This window comes from Hyperolius riggenbachi, chromosome 3, assembly GCF_040937935.1.
Source record: "Hyperolius riggenbachi isolate aHypRig1 chromosome 3, aHypRig1.pri, whole genome shotgun sequence".
NCBI lineage: Eukaryota > Metazoa > Chordata > Amphibia > Anura > Hyperoliidae > Hyperolius > Hyperolius riggenbachi.
In genome coordinates, this window is record NC_090648.1 from 437405068 (window position 1) to 437424919 (window position 19852).

Below are 19852 nucleotides of genomic sequence, written 5' to 3' on the forward strand. Positions count from 1 at the left end.
ATAACTTTTTATAGTCGCATCCCGTTTCCAAGATGGCGATGAAAGACCAGATCCACTTAGCAGGAAATGATTTGACTTACAGTTCAGTATATAGGATCTATATACTGAACTGTAAGTCAAATAATTTCCTGCTAAGTAAGTGGATCTGTCCTTTCATGTAGAGGTAATGTGGATTGGATGAGTGATTGGGGGTATTTATTTATGTCATTCTGATCTTTTATTTAAATTAAAGAGCATATATATTGATAGCGCGTTAGACGTATATTTTTTATAATTCTAGCAATCAATATTGAGGGTTTGAGGGATCCCTCTGTCTTATACGCTGCTGAATTGATAGGGAATCCTCTCCAGCGCATGGTAATTTGATTCTAATTTTCATAACCTGTTTACCTGTTACTTGACAAAATGTGTCAAGCAAGGGTCTAGTATACAGTGCTGGAGAGCATCAATACTGTACACAGCATGTTTTGTATTGACGTGTATAGCAGTCAATACCGCTAGGGGGTTAACCTAATGTTACTATCTGAGGGGCTCTATCTAATTTTGCTGGGATTATTATAGGGTGTCTTTTACGGTAAAATTGCTCAACAAATGGAATCATTTTGGAAATAGATTCCCATCAGATTTGATCGCTCTGATCGAAACAGCTAGGAAAATCAATAAGTCTACGGGTACATTTAGAAATCTTCTGTTAAAGGGGAACTTCAGCCTAAACAAACATACTGTCATTAAGTTACATTAGTTATGTTAATTAGATAGGTAATATAATCTCTTACCCACCCTGTTTTAAAAGAACAGGCAAATGTTTGTGATTCATGGGGGCTGCCATCTTTGTCATGAGGGCAGCCATCTTTTTGGTTGAAAGGAGGTGACAGGGAGCAGGAGACACAGTTCCAACTGTCCTGTGTCCTGATAACCCCACCCAGCTGCATACGCTAGGCTTCAAATGTCAAATTCAAAATGTAAGAAAACATTTTTTGCACCAAAACAGCAGAATGAGAGCAACATCAGAAATCCCATCATGCTTTGCACAGCATCAGGGGAAAAATGCCCGGGCAGTTTTCTTCTGTGCATCTAAAAATGAGGCTTGTATAAGAGAAATAAAGTTCTGATGCTGTGAAACTGTTAAACACCAGGCCTTTTCAGTGCTGCTGAGTTGATTTTTAGTCTGGAGGTACACTTTAAGGAAATCTAATTCTATCAGTGGGTGGTTGCCCAAAGCTTTCAATATGTGCTTTTTCAGCCAATTAAATCATGTCTGTGGAAACCTTCTTTTCCAGGGGATCGGGCTAGAAAATAAAATATTCAAACTGCTTAGAAGAACGGAAAATGCAGTTAACTTCTAAAGAATAATAAAACCTTTATTTTTAGTGCCCAATCCAAAGAAACTTCAAGGAGTTCTTTAAAAGATAGTCTATCTCTGCCTGCCCTGGCAATGGTAATGGTCCACTTTTAGTAAAAAGAAAGTGGGGTCATGTGCTGTTCAGGATGGATAGCACTCTTCAGTTTCAGAAGAGGAGAGGTCACTTGCAGGACAGGATTCTAGCCTGGAGTTAACTTGCCTGCTTTTCTTTTGTTGGAGTTGCAGCTTCCGTTTGTGAAGGAACTCTTCAGCTGCTGCAAGTGTTCCTTTATGCAGGGAGAAGGAAGTCTGTTCATTATGTCTTTATTATGTCATGGCTGTCTCTGTCAACTCGGTAAAAATAATGCCTTGTTAATTACCCTCTACAGGACCGCAAGCTGTCGAAGGCTGAGCGCCAGAGGTTCAAGGAGGAGGCCGGCATGCTAAAGGGTCTTCAGCATCCCAACATCGTCCGTTTCTACGATTCTTGGGAGTCCACCCTGAAGGGCAAGAAATGCATAGTGCTGGTGACGGAACTGATGACCTCAGGAACGCTGAAAACGTATGTTATAACCAAAGTCCTAAACATTGGTGGTTTTCACTGAAAATCACAGGCACATTTAGATGGTACAAGCATTAACATTTTATTTCAACCAAAGATTTGTGTGTGGGACAGTTGAGTACACTTTGTGTTTAGCAGAAAGGACGCCTTCATATACTGCAAGCAATTCTTGGCATTTATTAGGGTTGTAAAGCTAAAAACAAAATGCCAAGACATATACATTCTGTGGTCTGAGGCCAGTTGTGACAGTGTCTTTCTCTGTTGATTTGATTTTGATGGGAGTGAATGGAAGAGGCCAGCCAGTGCCACTGAAATCACCAGCAAGTGCCAGTATGGACCTGCTGAAGTACCAGACAACGTGAAATACTCCTACTCCAGTACCAGACAATGCTGGTGTTTTGTCTGTATGTTAGAAGCAGGGAAGGATCTCTAATAATGAGAACAAAATTTGTTACAGATGTATTGTTACTGAAAAAGCCTCTGAAGTGAGTTGCTAACAGGAAGTGCTAAGCAGGAAGGTCTGCTTGGCGTAATTGCACAGTTAACACAAGGTGTTAACACAAGATGTTTACACACGCACCACCGCCGGCAACGACTGGTCCGCCGAACCCTCCCGCTGGGCGGACGGTCAGCCGACAGACGATCCGCTGAGCCTGGTCGACAGCGCGTACACGCACTACTGTCGGCTGAACGTTTTCCCAGCGGGAGGGTCCGGCGGACCAGTCGTTGTCAGCGGTAGTGCGTGTGTACGCACCTTAAAGGTAGCCATACTTGATTACGTAGTTGGGCGTGCTCTGGGCACGCACACATCTCATTACAATAGTGTGCATGAGCGATATGGAGCTGAGATCAAGAAGCATGCTGCTGACAGAAGATAACTGGGGGGGCGAATCCTGCTTTCGCCCATTGTGCAGCCTCTCTGGTATCCTTCCTCCGACTATCGCATTTGTCCACTGTCATCAACACACCAAGCGGACAGAAGCCGACATAAATGCTTCAAGTGTTTCAAATGTTTACAAGATTTATTCTTGGATCTCAAGAGTTTCTTTTCAGTAATGTCAAAGCATCTAGTTTGACAGCTTTATTCAATTGTTCTTTATGTTACAATAATAAACAACTTGTGTAGCAGCGGAATTTGCTGTCGGAAGATTTGGGCCTAATCCACCTTTTAGATTCGGCTTGCAGTTGAAAGCAATTTTCAAACAGAGGAAATTTCCACTCTGACTAGTCAGTTACATTGCAGGGGGCGGGTACTATCATTCTCTTCAAATCTGGGACAGATTTCTAGCTTGCTCAGAGTGTAATTGTGTTGGCTCAATATAATCTTCACAAATCACAAACAGGCTCTTTGTGCTGTAAAGAGAAGCATGGACTTATCAGATGAACTTCTGAGAATCTGCTTTAACACTTTCCTGCCAGCCCTCCTCGCCTCAGAAATTCCTCCCCTGCCTTGTTCAGAACCAGTCTTGAATGTATAGATTCCTGAGTGGGGTTCTGTGAGGCGAGATCCAGTTTCTTCCTGAGGGGTGTCAGTCTGGGGCAGCAGGAAGTTTGGGAGGAAATGGGTGGGCTTCAGTTCATGCTTTTGTGCATTTGAGGTCTGCACACAGGGAAAGAATGCAGAGAATTTAGGACAGTAAGCTTGCTCATTGTCAGCTCGTCCATCATCTCTCCGCCATGTGCTGCAATTCTGTTAGGAGAGTCACAGGCTCCCTCTGCTGGTAGTTTGGGAAGTTTTACATTTCATTCGTAGTCTAATTTAAAATAGAAAAGCACACATCACATGTTTCCATACTGCGCTGCAGAACAAGGCCACTGTTGGAAATCGCCCTTCCAGATACTGTAGACAAGCCCTCATCACTATGTTCATAATATCGCTATTGTGAATATTTGGAGTGCCTCAGAAATGTCAGATGCAGTTAATAGCATATTAACCACTTCGCATCCAGACCTTATTTTCCCCTTATGGACCAGAGCAATTTTGACGTTTTAGCTATGTCCCTATCTAATCAGCCATAACTTTATCCCTACTCACTATACCTAAATGATCTATGTATCGTTTTTATTCAGGACAAACTATAAACTTTTTTTGGCGGGTATTTTGTCCCTAGACCAAAAAAGTTTTCTTTGCATTTTAATGGGAAAAAGGTGTGTGTGTGTGTGTGTGTGTGTGTGTGTGTGTGTGTGTGTGTGTGTGTGTGTGTGTGTGTGTGTGTGTGTGTGTGTGTGTGTGTGTGTGTGTGTGTGTGTGTGTGTGTGTGTGTGTGTGTGTGTGTGTGTGTGTGTGTGTGTGTGTGTGTGTGTGTGTGTGTGTGTGTGTGTGTGTGTGTGTGTGTGTGTGTGTGTGTGTGTGTGTGTGTGTGTGTGTGTGTGTGTGCGTGCGTGCGTGCGTGCGTGCGTGCGTGCAAATCATTTCCCAGTTTTTATCAATTCCATTTTAAAAATAAAAAGTGCCACAGGAGATAAACATGTCACCAGTATTATGTCCCCCAGTATAGATAGCAAAATGTGTCCTGAGCATCAGCCCCCCTTTCCCTTGTATAGCCAGATGTGGCCCCAATATCAGTCACCCCCAGTATAGACAGATGTGTCACCAGGATTGCTGCCCCTCATAACCAAATGTGTCCCCAGGAATAGTGGTCCCCCATTATAGCCAGATGTGCCCTCAGGATTAGCGGGTGCACCCAGGATTGGGCCCCCCCACCATTATAGCCAGATCTGCCCCCAGTATAAAATATTTCACTCAAAATTTGTGTATTTGGCTCCTCCTATTTTATCCCCCCCAGCTGCACATTTTACCCCCTACCCCCCCCCCCCCCCCCCCCCACCAGGGATCCATGCACCCCCATATTGGCCAGCCAGATGCCCCCCACCCAGGCAGCCCCCTCGGTGGTCAGATCGCTATAAAAAAATGATCAGAAAGCAGCCTGACTCACCTTATCTCGTTCCAGCGATCAGCCTGCAGCCCGAGCATCCGATCCCCGCTCTGCGCACAGCCCTGTGATGCTGAATAGCCAGGTCCCGGCTTGATGACGTCATTACACGGCTGAGTTCAGAGCGGGGATCGGAGGCTCGGGCTGATCGCTGGAACGAGATTCACTTTCATATGCATAAAGTAAAATGTTGATGAAATAATGTAGCTATATTTTCTATACTGGACAGACAATAGGGGTCAGTTCCTGCAATTATTATTATTTAGTATTTGCATAGCGCTATCATCTTATGCAGCGCTGCACAGAGAATATATAGACCTGTCACTTAGCTGTCCCTCAGGAGCTCACAATCAAATCCCTGCCTTAGTCATATGTCTATGTATGTATCGTGTAGTGTATTTATCGTAGTTTAGGGCCAATTAACTTATTTGTATGTTTTTGGGATGTGGGAGGAAATCTGAGTACCTGGAAAAAACCCACGCAGACACGGGGAGAACATAGAAACTCCAATGCAATTCTGCTACTTTGCCATTTCAACGCGTAGGAGAGAAATGGCCGCGGGGAGACTTGGGTGCAAGATACAGCCGATAAACTGCTTACCCTGCTCCTGCACAAGTCCCGGCGGCATTAATTACTATTCCCCCTCCAGGTCCACGTGGATGGTGGGGAATGGTGTAATTCGGCTTCCAGCTATTGCTGGCGGCTGCATTCGTGTTTTAAAAGTAACTTCAGCGCCGAAGTTGCTCATTGTGCGCCGCTATAGCCGTAATTCCTATTACGGTCTATGTTGTGGCCGGCTGCGCCAAAATCTTGTCTGCTATAATCCATGTGCTCGGCTGATCATTGGCTATCCGGCTTTAGTAGCTGCTAAAGCTAAGCTAGCATGACAAACAGATGTTCATTTTTTAAAGATCCCTGAAGATAGTGTCTGCATTTTTTTTCTTCAGGTTTTAAAGAGAATCTGTATTGTTAAAATCGCACAAAACTAAACATACCAGTGCGTTAGGGGACATCTCCTATTACCCTCTGTCACAATTTCGCCGCTCCTCGCCGCATTAAAAGTGGTTAAAAACAGTTTTTTTAAAAGTTTGTTTATAAACAAACAAAATGGCCACCAAAACAGGAAGTAGGTTGATGTACTGTATGTCCACACATAGAAAATACAACCATACACAAGCAGGCTGTATACAGCCTTCCTTTTGAATCTCAAGAGATCATTTGTGTGTTTCTTTCTCCCTGCAGAATCTCATGCACTGAAGTTTCAGGCTGCTCTTTTTTCTCCTGCAAACAGCTTTGCCCTTGTCTGTAATTCTTCAGTATGTGAAAGCCCAGCCAGCTCAGAGGACGATTTATCCAGCTTGTAAAAGATAAGAGAGAAGAGAGAAGCTGCTCTAATCTAAATAATACACAGGCAGTGTGCAGAGAGGGGCCTGGAAGGGGGAATTCATAGCAGAACCACAACACTGAAGAACTTGGCAGCCTTCCAGACACAGGCTGACAAGTCTGACAAGGGAAAGATACATTGATTTATTACAGAGACTGTGATAGCAGAAAGTGCTGCAGTACGCTAGAACACATTAGAATAGCTTTTGGAACTTGTAGGATGATAAAAAACAGGATGCAATTTTTGTTACGGAGTCTCTTTAAAGAGAACCTAAACATCGAAGGGTCAGGAATGAGAATAATTTTCCTAGAAGCTTGTAGTTCCTCTAACCTTTTCCAATCCCATTTCTGGATCGTTGAGGTCTACAGTTTTTTTAGGCTACATGTTGTTGGCAAGGAACTTGTACAGGATTTGTGTGGGAATTTGGAGGTTGCAAAGTGTCCTGTACAATAAACTGGAACGGCAATAGACCTGACTAAGCAGGTTGAGCTTTCAAAAGCATGGAATCAGTACTGCTGGTTACTTGTTCTCTGAAATCTAGTAAAGCACTAGTTTGATTTCATTGTAAGCTCCCCATATGTGTTATGCTTCTTTCTGCTCCTTTGCTTTAAGGTCCAGTAGAGACAAAGTAAGTACTCATGAGTACACACCGGTCACCCCACTTATTGGTAGGAGAGAGGTACATTGATTTTCCCTTTCCAATGATACCTCTGAAGGGGATTGATCTATTGCACAAGTAAACTGTCAGTTATTGAGTTATTTTTAAGCAAGAAAAATTGACAAGCATAAGGATCTGAGCAACTTTGGTCAGGTCCACATTGGGCATGATTCACAAAGCTTTTTCACCTGGTTTCCTCTTCATCTTATCTAGGTTATATTTTTAAGCTCCCAAAGAGCAAAAATACAATATAATTAAAGTAAGAAAAGTAATATTGAAATGACATTAATCAGGAACAACTTACTTTGAGTGATTATTTTGCTAGTAAATGCGCTGAAGGGTTATTTTTATCAAGTATGTGATAAATAAGTCATTTGAGAAGTTTTGTTAATAGAGCCCATTGTGATGGCTAAATGACTGGATCAATGCACCTTCCAAACCGATCTTGTGGGGTGTTCCTGTTCTTCAGTTGAAGATGCCACTACAACAAATGATGGACAACTGGGTAACTGGTGATAGAATTGGGGATGTTCAAGGCTTGTTGTGTGTAGGGAATGAAGGCTAGCACATGTTATAATCCCATAGAGAAGCAACTGTAGAAGAAATTGCTGAGAAAATAAATTGCTGGTCATGGCAAAAAGATAGAAGAATGCAAAATGCGTTGCATCTTGCTGCATATGGGGTTGCATAGCCAAAAACCAGTCAGAGTTCCTATGCTGACCCCTGTCCACGGCCAAAAACCCTTACAGTGAACATGTGAGCATCTGAACTGAAGCATGCAGAAAAAAATGTGGCCTAGTCGTACTGGCCTCCAGATTTCCTAGATCTCCATCTAATATAGAATCTCTGGTATGTGCTGTATAAACAAATCTGATCCATGGAGGATGCAGGACCTTTTGAGGATCTGCTGCTAATATCCTGATACCAGATACCACAGGACACCTTCAGAGGTCTTGTGAATTCCACGCCTCGAGGGGTCCCAGCTGCTTTGATGCACTACATTGTCCCACACAATATCAGGCAGATGGTTTTTCATGTTTGCTGATCAGTGTGTATGGTTGAAATGCTTTGCATTGATAAGTGGTATAACGTGTCACTAGATGTCCAAGAACCAGCCCCGATTTATATTTAATGCATAGGTATGGTTTACTTTAGGAATTTATTGGTGTTCCAGGTTATTGTACAGGAGAATTCGATGAACCCTTCAAATTCCAACACAGATGATTTAAAGTTGTTGACCAATAAAATGTGATTGCAATTTATAATTTGAGAGAAAAGGCTCTCCATACAGAAAGGCTGAGTCAGTTTTACAGTGCCCTCTACACCCTCTGACTGAACGAAGTTGTTTTCTCTTCTGACATTAAGGGCCCTTTTCCACTACAGCGTTTGCGATTGCTTAATCGCAAAACCGCAAACCGCTAGTGATTTGTCAAATCGCTACAGTTTGCTTTTAGCATAGGAATCGCGGTAGGTCATTTCCACTACCGCGATTCGTTTTTGACCGGATCGCGATCGCGCGGCGGAGCGATTATTGCCGCGATTTTGCTATGCAGTGCATAGCATAGCAAAATCGCGGCCGCGAACGTCGGGGAATCGCCGGTAATTGCGATTCAGCAATCGCTAGCGTTCAGCGTGAACGCTAGCGATTGCTAGTGGAAAAGGGCCCTGACTCATCTTTTCTATATTGTGAGCCTGTGAATTCAATTATGGTCTTCTGTTTCTTTATGGCCAAATATTTGAGAACATTTTTTACATGATCTATGTTGGAATTCAAAGGGTTCATTGAAGTGTCCTCCACTATAAATTGGAACACCAATAAATTCCTGGAGGAGTAGGTCATAGCTACAAAACACAAGGGATATAATTGATGCTGATGGTTACTTGTTCTCAGACATCTAGTGAAAATCACTCAGAATATTTTACCATGTCCTGCTGAATTTCTGATTGATCTGCTTTCTCTTTCTTTATGAGAGTATGCTTTTTATTTCTGTGATAGTGTGCTTTTTGATCCACAACCAGCTGATTCAGCTGAGCTTATCTGCATAATCCATGTGCTGAAACTCTCATAGCATGCATTTCCATGAGTTTCAATTACTCCCGACGAGTTGAAATGCACTGCACAACAACTCACTGTACTTCACGTACACTATGTGCAGTGCGTCATAACTCACTGCAACTCAGTGCGAATGAGCCATAAATCTACTGACAGATGAAGCAGATAAGGAGTAATCTTGCTGTAATGGCTTGGGGTATATTAGGTGCCGAGTGAACTGTCCATTCTTGATGTTTGTGTGTTGAAAGTAGGATAATTGGGGAAGGTTTATGGTCTGAGTGACTCTGTCAGGGGCCTATTAATGTTGATCTGATGACTGGGTTGAAGCATCTCCAAGAGGGTTTGGTGTTGCGATTTAATCCCCAGTGTACAGTATTTACTTTATAAGCATTTTATATAAATACTAAATAATAATAATAATAATTTAGTACTCTCCAAAAGTGGTCCAAGAAAAAAAACAGGTGAACTGACTTGCAGGGTGATGAGCACTCAAGGGTCAACGAATGTTGATTGTAATAGGTAGCTCATCTGGTCTGCTCTCAGAGTTGTACCCCACATTGCTGAAATTATGGAGGGTGCCATCTTAATTCCCTTATAAGCAATACCAGTTACTTGGCTGTCATGTTAAGCTTTTGTTGTTTTTCAGTCACAAACCTGCAACTAGCATGCAGCCAGTGAACTTCTGTGTTAGCCTGCTGTATGACATACCTTTATGTTGGTAAATAAGAAAAAAAATATTGGTAAGTGAAATATTACATTGCATTGACACCTGTGGCGTGCAGGTAGAACTGTCCAGAGAAAACGGATGCACTTTAACAGCTGTAAAGCTATGCACACATGCTGAATGAAATTTGACCAGTATGGTTGATAAATACCCCTGTTGAGCAAGATTCTAGCGCAGGCCTGGGCAATGTTTACGCAGCCCAGTCCACATTATTAAAATTCCACTCCTCCCTCCCTGTAAAATTGCACGTGGTCAGCGGGGAATTTTAAACTAGTCTTGCTCACGGAAGTACCGTGTCACGTCTCCATGGTAACAGGACGTCACACCAGCGTGTAATATGCTGGCGTTTCCTGACACATAATGCGACATCCTGTTGCCATGGAGACGCGATGCGGGACTTCCGTTAGTGAGGTGAGTTTCAAATTCCCCGCTGCCCACACACAGTTTTACAGGGGGGAAGTAGGGGAATCCAAGCTGCTTGTGGCGGGCCAGTGTAACGTTGCATGCGGGCCGCAGTTTGCCCAGTGCTGCTGTAGCGTATATGCCGAAGCCACCGACAGATCTTTAGCTACATCTGACACTTAAGAGACCCCTTAGCACACTGTTCTCCCATTCACTCCACTTACTGGAAGCAGTTCCCTCGTGCACCACATGTAGTCACCTCGTCCTGCCTCCATTTTGACTCCTGTTGGTCACTGTTACACACTTCCATCTCACTGAATCATTCCCATACACAGTCCTATTATGTGGTTAGAATTCTTAGTATTGTGTAATTCTCACACATTCAGGGCTAGTTTATCATTTTTGCCAGAGGGAACATGTCTGGATAATTGTGCTAATAATATGATGTGATGGTAAAATCCTTTTCTCTGCTATTTGTTTTGTTTGGAGCCTGCAAGCATTTCTCCATCTTCTGCTTTCAGCTGTCCACTAGCTAAAGGCTGGTAACAGTCTCCCCCTCCTGGCGGGCATGACAAAGCCGCCATTTATACGAAACACGCTCTCTGTTCTGTGTGTTGTGGTTTAGGGCCACTGTGTTATTGAGATAAGACTCCCAGTTCTCACCAGCTGCAAGCCTACAAATAAAATTCCTTTATAACGCACATGCGACAGGCTTTGAAGGTCCCAGTCTCATTAACAGACATGCCTTTGATCCAGAAAAGCTACATTAAGTGTGATTGCTTGGTACTGGGCTCAGTGAGATCACCCTGCATTGTTAGAGGTCTGGATGCTAACAGATGCTAAGTGTGGGCAGTACCCACTTCTAACACCTGGTTCATGAGGCAGTTAGGCTTTGTTCACACTGTCAAATGCAGATGGCGTGCGACCGGAACGCGCAGCGCATGTAGTGTGAACATCAGACAGTGCAGTATATGCACTTCTGATGATCTTGCGTGTCGCATGCTTTGCATATAATGTGAACGAGGCCTTACGCCTTCATGGCAGGACCCAGTGCACCGCGATCACTGTGATGGCCCCATAGGGCTATAACTGATTATGCGATGGCAAGCGGAGTTTTTGTGCGACTTGACCCGACGGACTACATTAAGTGTGCAAGGGCTTTAAAGAGGATCTCCAGTGAAAATAATGTAATAAAGTGCTTCATTTTTACCATAATTATGTATAAATGATTTAGTCAGAGTTTGCTCATTGTAAAATCTTTCCTCTCCCAGATTCACATTCTGACATGTATTACATGGTGACATTGTTACTGTGGGCAGGTTATGTAGCTGTTTCTAGCTGTTCTGGCTTTAACAGACAGCTGTAAACAGCCATTTCCTGTCTGTGAACATTGTTACATTGTGGCAGTTTGCCCAGAGTACCATACGGTACCAGAGCCTCTTGTGGGAGGGGTTTCAGCACAAAATCAGTCATACAGCGCCCCCTGATGGTCTGTTTGTGAAAATCATTATATTTCTCATGTGAAAGTGGGTATCAGCTACTGATTGGGATACAGTTTAATGCTTTTAAAGAGAAACTCCGACCAAGAATTGGAGGCAGAGGACCTGCAGAACCACCAGGCTGTTTGTATTGTTTAAAAGGAAATAAACGTCAGCCTCTGTATCCCTTTCACTTCAGGTTACTTATAAGCATGTCTTCTTATTGAATCAATAGATAGTCTTGCCATGGTATATTTCTGCTATCGGTTATTTTCCATTGACAATGACACTACCTGTTTCTTCTTTCTTTTTTTCCTTCTTATACCTCTTACTTTTATGGACTTTGATATAACCTGCTTTTCACAATGCTGACAATTTTCAAATTCCTTGTATGCATTGTTTTTCTCCCCAGCCATCTGCTGAGTTAAAATCTTCTGCCACATCAGGGCACGCTTTTGTTTGGTAGATTGGCTAAAATGTGGAAGTTTATTGATTAGGAATGGTTGGCGAAGTGAGTTTTGAGAAGTCTGCATCAATTCAGAATTTGTTGCAAGTTTGTACACCTTGAAAAAGGGACCAATTGAATGAGCCAGAGGTGGGACTCAATTGGTACATTTCCAAGCTGCATAAAATGATGCAGATTTAATCAGTGTTTGAATCTGCCAGAAATATTACCTGGTGTACGGACAAACGTACAAGCAATGCCCCCCTTTAACACCTGACCTGAAACAAGTTAACAAACCTAAGCACAGAGATATGTTCATGCTGCATCCACTAACGTGTGTGTGTGTGTGTGTTCTTCGTTCCTCTCCTCATTCCTCCTGACCTTTTTTCTTTTAGACAGGAAGAGGCAGGCTTGTAGCACTGTTCTCTTCCATTCCCTCCTCTTCCCTGCCCCTTTCACTCCCCTTAAGGGCATGGTGATAGGAGGGAACATCTCCACAAGTCTGCCTCTTCCTATCTGGAAATTTGACTTCAGTCCAATTTTTTAAGGAGTGATTACGGGGACTGGGGGTAATGTGAAGAGGAGCAGAAAACACACACGTAAGTGGATCCAGCATGAACTTACCCCTGTGCTTCCATAGGTAGCCTTGCTCGGGTCAGGTATTCTTTAAGATTTCTTGCACACATGGACGTTACAGGCGCACGTTAGTGCAGCCTGTAACGCTCCCCCAACACACAGCAATGTAACACAAGTGGGCTGTTCACACTGCCCACGTTGCATTACATTGTAACGCAGCAAAGTGCTGCATGCTGTGCGTTCTGTTTGCACATGCTCAGTCATGTTGGGAAGGAGGGGAGAGCGGCCGGGCACATGACTAATTAATATTCACTGCACGGTGTGACGTGCAGTGTTTACTTCCTGGAGCGGCCGCTCTGTGTGGCGATTGGCCGGGCGGGACCACGTGATGCCGCATGCGTCCAAGAGTACGCATCACGGACGCCAGAGTGAGCTGCAAAACGCGGCTCACTCAGACGTCCACACCAGAGAGCACCAGGCGTTGCGTTAGGGGCATGTTATGTGCCCTATAACGTCCCCTAAACGCAACGTCCTGGTGTGTAACTAGCCTAAAGCGGACCCAAACCGAACATTTTTTTATTTAAAAATATTTAGTTGCACCACTCTGACACATACAAGCATAAATAAACACTCCTTCAAACCTATGATCATTTCAGTGCATGCTTTTCACCCTTCTCTTTTCATAGCTAAGGTTATACTGGGGGCAGCCATTAGCAATTCCTCCATTGCCGGACACCATCTACTCCACCAGTTTGCCGGAAAAATCCCGTCAATTTGAAAGGAAGGGAGGGGTTCCTCCAATAAATGTAAAATATTTTATATTTGTCATCATGCAGCTGAAAAAAGGCTGCTATTTATTATTATAATTTAGAAAATAAATGTTATTTCTGAAATCTTGTATTTTTAATTTGGGTCCACTTTAACAATCATTAGAATACTATGGGGAAGAAGGGCTGTACAGAAACGTCAATACAGGTGGAGGGAGAATGGGGTTAGTACTGAATGAGGGAACCGTATACTCATCTGTCGTTCGTTCGTCAGTGACTTATAATGGCTTTATAAGGTCCTGAGAGAGAAAAATATCTGCTGTACATAAGAGCATGTTCAGGCCTCTTGCACACTACATGCGATTTCAATTTGCGATTTTGATGCTATTTTACATCTAATGCCGATTTGCGATTGTGGATTGGTGCTGCATTTTTTCTGCAGTTTTCTTTTTGTTTTGATAGCATCCAGGGAAAATTGCAAATCTGAATTGCAGTGTGCAGGAGGCCTCAAATTTATCAGTATGATGTCACTCCTGCCCACTGTATATTTCCTTCAGTGACCGCTGAAACTGTAAAATTCTGTGATCTGTAGGATCTCTTTCAGAGCAAATGTCCCAGTAAGTAAACAGTAAGTTTGAGTTCAGATTTTTCCTCATTCGCTATGTCTGTCTTAATTTCAGGTACCTCAAGAGGTTTAAAGTGATGAAGCTAAAGGTTCTCCGCAGCTGGTGCCGTCAGATCCTTAAAGGCCTTCAGTTTCTGCACACGCGTACCCCTCCCATCATCCACAGAGACCTCAAATGTGACAACATCTTCATCACCGGCCCCACAGGCTCTGTGAAGATTGGAGACCTGGGACTGGCCACTTTAAAGAGAGCATCATTTGCTAAGAGTGTCATAGGTAGGTCCATGAAAGTCCTCTCTCCTATTCCTTGTGCTCTACCTCTCATTTTCCTCTGCCTTGAGCAGCGTTGTCAAATAAACGTAATGGTCATGAGAACTGCTGGTTGTTAATGATTCTCTCTACTTGTTTATTATGTTGACTCTGTTTTTGTTTTGTGGAAGGCAGGGCTGGTAATAACCCCTTTCAGCTGCATGTCACAGTGGGAATTAAGCCAGAATTCACCAAGATTTGTTTATCTTGTATCAGCTCAGACTCTTGCTAAGATCTGAGTAAGCCAGTTAGTAGTTCCTACACACAAGACCAGCAGAGGGCACTAGGCGGTTTCCACATCCCCTGTGCAGCGTCTGGATCAAACACAAGGAAGTGCGCTCACTGTGTTTGTAAAAATAAATAAATATTGAAGGGTTTAAAACTAATGTCTATTCCCACAGATGTTCTGGGCTAAAAGTGGATTTACTTTGTTCAGTCTTCAATTTTAATAAACAAGGCGCCTTGAGACATGATCTACTCTTGTTAGTCTGTGATTTAATGGTTCTTAAGTGACAGTAATTCTTAGAGCAGTTGTCCTCCCTGCAAATTCTTGCTCCTGCGTGGAAGCCATGCTGATTTTTTAGGGCAGTTATTAACCTTTCTTTTCCAGGTAGGCCGAAAAAAAGCCGCTTTGAAATGCTTCCCTCCCTTACATCTTCTAGATCAGCCCCCCTCCACCTCTAAAATATAGACTACAGCAGCCCCCTCTTCCCCCAGCGTCCTGGTTATACAGCTCATCCTGACTACTTCTCTGTATTTCTGAGTGTTTTTCTGCCTGTAGGCCATGGCTCACCATGTTGGCTGCAGTAGGCCATTAGTGTGTACTGCAGCTCACACCGTAAGTATGTGAAGAGAAGGTTTCCGGGTGAGTGGGCTTTTTGCAGAAAACCATTTTGAATTTTTTTTTTTTCCCATGAGTTTTGCTAGCTGGACTTCGTGGCAGTTTTCCATTGCAAGGTTTCAAACACCCTCCAGCGCAACCAGGTGAATGGAAAGCCGTGCACCAAGCTAGTCTGACTAACAGGTTTTTCTTCCCAACAGCAGGTGGCGATGTCATCTTCCAGGTATGTGCAGCTCTAGTATAAACTTTTTAAAACATTTTCTACATTTTCGTATTGCAGTTTGTAGAAGCTGTAGCAGGTAACAAGCAAGACGGCTCATTGCATCTCTCCATTTACTTGGTGATGGAAGAAAAATAATAAAAAAAATTCAGCGTATGGGAAGATATCAGGTTTGCTACCTCCAGTTCAGTACTTGAGGCGTTTTGCAGCTAATTTTTTGCCACACCCCTTCAGCCCGAGGCCTTGCAATGGAAGACTTTTTAATCACGCTTTCTTTACAGTCTAACTAAGAAGCTTTCCTCCTTTTTTTTTCTTTGCCCCCCGCTCTCTCTGTCTCACAGGTCACCCGCCCCGAAACACTGTCGCGGTGAGTAACGCCCTCCAGCATCCTGATCGCTTAGAGAAAATTAAGAGTCTCTGAACCGTTCTTTTAATTTAAGGTACCCCTGAGTTCATGGCTCCTGAGATGTATGAGGAGAAATACGATGAGTCGGTAGACGTGTATGCTTTTGGGATGTGCATGCTTGAGATGGCCACGTCTGAATACCCTTACTCCGAGTGCCAAAACGCTGCGCAGATCTACCGCCGAGTCACCAGCGTAAGTGTCCTCTCACTGCCTCTGCTTACAGCGTGACGGATGAGCCAGCTAAGTGTGTCCAAGAGTCGCAAGGAAGAATGGAATGTTCTGATGTATTCTCTCCTTTATAAAAGAAAATAAAAAGAAAACAAACAAAATGTTACATTCTGTTAGCTTCACATTGCACCAGAAATGTTCATGCGTCTCTAGTGGGGAGATCAAAAATAATCCAGCAAACCAGGACTGCAGTTTTCTTTTAAAGCAAAACAGGTGGATTTAAAAACAAAACCATGCTACAGGCTACCTGATCCGGGGGGCTTGCTGGATCAGGTAGCATCAATTACTGCCGCTTCTACATCCTGCAATCGCCAATTTTCCTGGGGGAAATAACATGGCTGTATCCCCTGGGGTCACAGTGCTGCAGCTCTGGCTCTGTGCATCTCAACATGAAGAAGGGAGGTAGGGGAGAGGCAGAGCTGGCCAAGGGGCGTTCCTAACGCCTGAGTGTGCGTTTTTTAGGAGTGCCTCTCCTGCAGGGGATGCCCATTCTCCCTTGTCACCAGCTTCGGTGGGGTGATAGGAGGGTGGTGATCGTTTGGTGGGGGGGGGGGGGGGGGGGGTGAGAAACATGCCATGGACCAGGGAACATGCCTCTGTGTCCCAACCCCCCGTGCTGCCTCAGGTACACTTTGAGGCAAAACTATAGTGAGGGGGAAATAAAAACAAGTCCGATTCTTACCCACTTAGAGGGAAGGCTCTGGATCCTATTGAGCCTCTCTGTTCCCTCTTTCTGTTTTCATTCCCCTGCTAAACTTATGCCACCTCAGTGAGCCCATGGAAGGCTTTGAGAGCACTCGTGGACACAACTGCTTCCAAGGGCTCACAGAGGTATTTGTGTCCATGCTGGAAAGAGCGGACAAAGAAGGCACTTTGGGTCCCGTGTAAGATAGGTAGGCATCTGACTCCATTATATTGCTGTGCTGTTATATGCAAAGAAAAGAAAAAGGATGGAACATATTGGAACGAAGTACAGGTTCCTGATGGGTTAGTAAATTAGAGGGGAGTGTCCCCAGGCTGTTCAGATTAGTTGCGGGGGGGGGGGGGGGGGATTCTTGCTGTTAAGTTCTGCTTGCTGCTGCAGTTAAACAACAAGCCTTTCAACCATGGCTATGAACTGTGACCCAGGAGTGGGTGGGAAATAATAACCACTTGCCGCAATTTCAGTGAACCCAGTCCAAGTTTGCTAGATTAATCATGATCTCCCCACTGAAGATGCTGGGAGATGGCTTACTAAACTGAACACATTTTCACAGCTTCGAGGCATTACTGTACAAAATTATGGCAAACTGATATATTGTTATGTTTATGTGTGTGTTAATCTTCATAAGAGTTGCTAATTGATAATGCCATACATGATAGCTGAAACCTTTTGGAACAAGTTTTCTTTAGTTTGTAGTTTAGTAATTTACCAGTAGGTGGCAGCAGATCTCTTGATGATTTGTGTATTTGTAAGCAGGCAGGTGTATTGAACTGTAAAGGTAGCCATACACTGGTCGATTTGCCATTTGATCGACCAGCTGACAGATCCCTATCTGATCGAATCTGATCAGAGAGGGATCGTATGGCTGCCTTTACTGCAAACAGATTGTGAATCGATTTCAGCCTGAAACCGATCACAATCTGTGGAGCCGCCGCTGCCGCCTGTCTCCCCCCCCCCCCCCGCGCATACATTACCTGACGCTGGCTCCCGGGCATCTTCTCCACGCTGCACCCGCTCCATCCCGGCGCTTCCTGTGTCACTCCGTGACCAGGAAGTTCAAATAGAGCGCCCTCTATTTGAACTTCCTGGTCACTGCAGTGACAGGAAGCGCCGGAATGGAGCGGGTGCAGCGCGGAGAAGACGCCCGGGAGCCAGCGTCAGGTAATGTATACCGGATCGGCCGCCGCTAGCGACGCGCTCCCTACCCGCGGGCGATCGAGGGTAATTTCCCGCACAGCGCGTTCGACGGACCGATCCGATTTCGGGAGGAAATCGGATCGGCGGGTGCGTTTAGCGCGAACGATTGCCAGCAGATTCGATCCCAGGATCGAATCTGCTGTCGAAACGGCCGCGAATCGGGCCAGTGTATGGCCACCTTAAGTTCTTTTCCAAACAGGTTTGCAATGTAATATGCAGGCAGTAAACCTTTTTATTCCCTTCCCTAGTGATTTCTGTTTCACGTCCTCTCTTCTCCCTCAGCTGTTGCTTTAAATGAGTATCAGGAAGTCACTGTTGCCATTTTTGGTCTCATACTGCGGATGTCCAGAAGGGGCAGGGCATTGTTTGAGGGGGCAGGTTGAATATCTCTGTGGTTAATATAGCTGCATTCATGGAGAAGTGTGATCCCAATAAATAGATTCTAGGTCTGGGTACCACCGGGACAGTCTCCAAAGAGAAGCCTTTGGGTGATTTTCCGGCCAGGTGGTGTTGGATGTCTGTGCTTGGAGTTGTGCTTAAAATTAGGACAGCCAACAGCATAAAGAGTTTTTTTTTCTGTTTTTTTTTTGTTTGTTTTGCCCTTGAATAACTTCGTCCAGACTTTAATATATTAGCTGCTATCAGGTCCAGACCGCTAGACTTCTGACACTGGTATATAATGACTTCTGCATTTACTACAGTGGTTATCAGACATGCTTTTGGTGCAAATCAGGGTTGGAACGGAGTATCGGGAGAGCAGTAGCTTTCCTCAGCATTTTCACCCAGTGACCATAGCCAGGGCTGTGATTCACAGTATGCACCACCCCATTTTTGGCCTGAAATAGATGCAAGGATGTAATTTGAATGAAGAGTATGTAAGCTGAGATCATGTGACCAGATTGATATGCTGGGCATGCAGACAGACAAGGGAGGGATTGGGGCCACCCACGCCAATCATTTATAACAAGTGAAAAATCAGTCCGTAAGCACCAAGTTATGTCCAAGCTCCTGTCTCCCCCAATGAAGAGCTCTTAATCAGAGAGGCTTTAAAGTTGAATAAAGTCATGACACAAAAGGTACATCAATCTATGGAACAGACTTGCTTGTCTCTACTGTATACATAAACTTTACGTAGAATATGGTTTGGGACAGTAGGCACAAACGTATGTTCTTCAAGCTGATGTTGTCTGAGTGAGCAGACTCTGCAGTCAAAATTTGGGAAGCCTTTAGAGCTCTTGGCTTTCATTAAATAAAAACAAAACAAAAAACAAAACCCCAAGAGGTTTTGTTTTTTTGTGTTGTTTTTATTTATTGCTGCCTTGGATTAACTTTAAGAACATTGAAAACTTGAGGTCGTAGTGAGAACAGTGTGAAGGAGGCCATAACTCTGAAAGGATGATGTATTTTTATTCTTGCACTGAAAATTATGTACAGAAGTTAAGAAAAAAGGGACCTTGAAGAGTGAAAGATCTATATTATCATATGTCCAAAACTGTAGTCAGGAGGTAAAACTGAATTGTAGAACTTTCTTTGTTTTGAAGTAACGAAGTTAAAGGCTTATTTTTTTTCACTGCCTTAGATTTTCTTTAACTACTTCAGGATCCTTGCTACGTTTATCTATGTCCCTGTATACTTCACTTACAGATTAGGGGCGTAGATATGCGTACTGTTTTCTTACCGCCGCGTTTGCAATCCCTGTGCAGTTTCCGTTTGGTTGACCGTCGCAATCTTTTCCTTCTGTGGACGGGATATCCGAATCAGCTGTTCCCAACCCGATCACCATGCTGGCGATGACTCAGAGCCTGCAGCAAAAAAAAAAAACTCCCTACACGTCCGCGTTTTTGTATTAATAAAACACAGTTTAGCACCATCTTGTTGCCAAAAAGTAAAAATACACCATTCTATACTTTTACATAGAAAAACACGTGCCCCATAGCTACCAAAATAAAACCCTTGTTTGAAAAAATTACATATATAGTTACCTTAGGGAATTTTTTAA

At 43.8% G+C, this 19852-nt stretch overlaps 1 protein-coding gene across 12 annotated transcripts in view; it reads left to right on the forward strand.

Moving 5' to 3' along the window:
* The window catches only part of WNK1 (WNK lysine deficient protein kinase 1), a 262349-nt gene that overhangs the window by 106771 nt on the left and 135726 nt on the right, over positions 1-19852 (forward strand). For 11 of the 12 annotated variants that reach the window (XM_068277690.1, XM_068277692.1, XM_068277694.1 and 8 more), the window contains exons 2-4: positions 1732-1904; positions 14005-14225; positions 15760-15917. In XM_068277690.1, the coding sequence (XP_068133791.1) occupies positions 1732-1904; positions 14005-14225; positions 15760-15917 (552 nt within the window). Of the gene's footprint in view, positions 1-1731; positions 1905-14004; positions 14226-15660; positions 15687-15759; positions 15918-19852 lie in introns of those variants that run through there. The other variant, XM_068277701.1, reaches the window with a different exon arrangement.